The 3,284-nt window shown below is 41.5% G+C and overlaps 1 protein-coding gene across 1 annotated transcript; it reads right to left on the bottom strand.

Annotated features, from left to right (window-relative positions):
* Nucleotides 1-877: 877 nt before the first annotated feature.
* Nucleotides 878-2,871, bottom strand: LOC127634600 (class E basic helix-loop-helix protein 22-like). Its single transcript, XM_052114207.1, has one exon. It carries the CDS (start codon nucleotides 2,540-2,542, stop codon nucleotides 1,745-1,747), a length of 798 nt encoding a protein of 265 aa, XP_051970167.1. The 5' UTR covers nucleotides 2,543-2,871; the 3' UTR covers nucleotides 878-1,744.
* Nucleotides 2,872-3,284: the final 413 nt, after the last annotated feature.

The following is a 3,284-nucleotide window of genomic DNA, read 5'->3' on the forward strand; positions in this document are numbered from 1 at the left end:
AAGTAGCCTACGTTTAAAAATGCATATAACTAATTTAATCACTGGCTTACTTCAACATTCTTGAAACGTCTAAAAGTAAAACTTGGACGGGTTTTAAATTTTTTTTTTTTTTTTTTTACATGGTGTTTTCAATGGGAATTAAGTTTCTAAATCGAAACAGAGTTGATAGTTTAAATCACTTCTAATCAGCATCACGTGAAAGGGCATCGTCCTGTCCGTATAAATATCTCTATCATTGTGATAGACATCCGAGGTCGAACAATGCAAACTAATGACACTGATGCTGATGACTGTTTCCTGTGATTAAAGACACCCAATTACGGCAGTGTCGTTATTATGTTCCATAATCACATTCAGCAGGTTTAATTGCCTTAACGATGTGTTTAATTAAAAGGAATATAGGTATTACAGACGACAGTTTGATATACTGTTGTATTCAAATTAACATTATTAGACGTCGCTACGGATTTCTTTAGATAATCGTGACCGAGGTGACTAAGCTTTATCCGATAATACTAACAGACATTCTCCTTTGGTCGTGGGGTTATTGCTGCCCATAACGTCTGCCCTTTTTTCCTAGGTCTTTGTCCGTTTATATATATAAATATATATATAATAAAAATCACAACACATTTCTTATTCAAAGAGATCAACTAAATATCTGTCTTATTGCTCAAACTTGCTAAAACGTAAAGCGAATCATACAATTATTGTTGCCAGATGTCGAGGTTTGTTTATTCACAGACTACATCTGAAATGTCCTAAAACACATTTTAAGCGGCGTATTGATCTGAGAATCTCTTTTGAGCGAGCAGGGACCATTAATCACTTTACTAGAAGCTTCACAGCATAGAACCAGGCGACATGATATGTTGAATCAAAATATTTTAATAAAGCTTTCCAATACATCAACACATACAAATGGCCCTCTGCGGTCATTGAAACGAATATATCTACATTGCTTCCAGCCTTAACCTGATAACAAGCTGAAACCTGAACACGTCCCTAGCCAAACTGCATGTGTTTGTAAAAAGCCAAATCGTCGAAATTTACAGCAAAGATGACAATGAATAATCAGACCAGGCATGCAGACCCACTTGATTTCATCCATTTAGAGAAATTAAAAGCCAAAAACAACTTTTAAGACTCCACCAAACAAACAATATATTATATTACAATTTTAAATGTCTAATCTCAACTAAGCTTTCGAAATAACATTTATAGGCTACTCTGGAATAAAGTTTGTAATTGTGTGCAGTCCAGTAGTAGCTACTCTGCTCTCCACGACACATCCAGCTGCTATAAAATACAGATGCCACTTGAGAAAGCAAATATTTTCATAACATAAATTCAAAGTAGCAAGAATACCTATTATTGCAGGTTAGAGTAAAAACCGTAAAAAATTTGGCGTCATGAACAGGGTTAAACATGGTTGCAAGTTGTCAGGTCATTCTGAAGGGTCCACATTGATGCTGATAATGAACTGTTTCTTTTGCCCCCATTCACTATCAGACACATACTTTGTTTGGTTTTATCTCTCTCCCGCCATCACTTAAAGTATACAGCAAGCTATCCCTTACACAAGCAGTTGTTGAACAAACGTGTTTCTTTGAATGAAGTTGTTTGCAAGTGTAAGAAAAGTTTTAAGCGTTCTGGCAAACACTGACATCAGTCTCTCTTTAATAGTCGTTTCGTTGGTTAAGTCATACATTTTCTCATGTGCTTCTACGAGAGTCAGTAGAGTCTAAGGCTTGTCAGTGCATTGCTTACAGAGGCTGGAGGTGACATTGTTGAAAAGGGCACATTTGTCTGGACAGGATGATGCTGCAACTCCGGCGGGGAACGGGTAACCGGTCGTCTGCTCGTATGCGCTTAAACCAGGTGTGAGAGCCGTGGTCGCGGGCAGAGAGGCAGCAGAGATAGCCTGGCCTTGGTTGAGATAAGCAACCAGCCGTCTCATCTCCTCCAGCGCCTGTGCCTGCATAAGGATGTAATTTTTGGCTAAAAGCAAGGTGGCAATTTTGGAGAGTTTCCGTACAGATGGGCTGTGCGCGTAAGGGATCACTCCCCGCAGTTCATCAAGCGCATCGTTTAGATCGTGCATTCTTCTTCTCTCCCGGGCGTTGATGTTTAGCCTCAGAACTTTCTGCTCTTTGTTTTTCTTACCTCCTTCAGACTTGCCACCGGACACCGCCGTTCTCCCGTCTGGCATGAGCATCATCTCGCATCGGTCGTCGCTGTCATCGTCCTGGCTCTGCTCTCCACCGCTGCTCTCCGCAGCCGATGTCCTGTTTGCGCTTTCGCCATACTTTACGCACAAAGATCCGGTCGGCAGACCTAGCGTTCCCGCTCTCCCTCCCGTCAGTCCCCCGGGCTGAACCGGGTCTGGGTCGGTCTGGTCGAAACAGCTGATTGGCGACTGACCGTCCCTGGAAGCAAGATCAATACCCACAGCCGATCGAAAAGAGCCCATCTTTTTGCTAGAGACTGCGCTGAGAGTTTTGTGAAAAATGTCTCCACCCAAGTTTATTCTCCTGTCCATAGTCTCTAAAAAGTCAGATGTGATAAGGCTTCACTCAGCCACGCTCCTCAGAGAAGTTTCTACTTTATGAAGTGGATTTGATGTTGATGGCTGCTCCACTTGTCAAGTGAGGTGCAGAGACAGTAGCTCCTCCTAAAGTGCTCTACACTGCGTTTATCGTGTTGAGACACACACTTTGTAGATCTCGGCAGCGATCAGCATCAGCAACAGAAGGGGGAGTCTTTTACATCATTATCTCAAGTCGGGCTTTTAATATGAAGAAGACTCGCCTATCGGGATTGAGTGCGCGCTACCCAATCAGGTTAACGTTTTAATTAATGGGATTAAAACGGTAACAAACAATCCCGGGTGTGCGCACTTCAATCTCCTCAGATCAGACGAGTTTCTTACAGCTTCACAAAAGCATCCTAGCTCGCCCTCTGTGATCACGTCTGAAAGGACTTGGTATGCCTTTTTGTTTCCAATGAGCAACTGTACTGTGTCATGACTCAAAGCGTGCCTTGCAGATAAATAGGACTACAGTATATAAATACAGGCTCCCAAATAGACTTTTCCGCGCAGCATTTGAAGTGCTTTTTAAGTACTGCTTCACTCGTCGATATCCCAAAAACGAGACCATTGATGATCTTGTGTTTTCATTAGATTACACGAATCCTCTGAATTAAATGTAAAAATCTGTAAAGCAGTAGTCACGGAAAAAAAAAAAAAAAAAACATTTTCATTTTAAAAATGACTTGGCCAC

This window comes from Xyrauchen texanus, chromosome 41, assembly GCF_025860055.1.
Source record: "Xyrauchen texanus isolate HMW12.3.18 chromosome 41, RBS_HiC_50CHRs, whole genome shotgun sequence".
In the NCBI taxonomy this organism is placed as follows: domain Eukaryota; kingdom Metazoa; phylum Chordata; class Actinopteri; order Cypriniformes; family Catostomidae; genus Xyrauchen; species Xyrauchen texanus.

What these genes read in the sequence shown, in the direction of transcription:
- LOC127634600 (XM_052114207.1), bottom strand. Translation starts at nt 2,542, where the DNA reads ATGGACAGGAGAATAAACTTGGGTGGAGACATTTTTCACAAAACTCTC.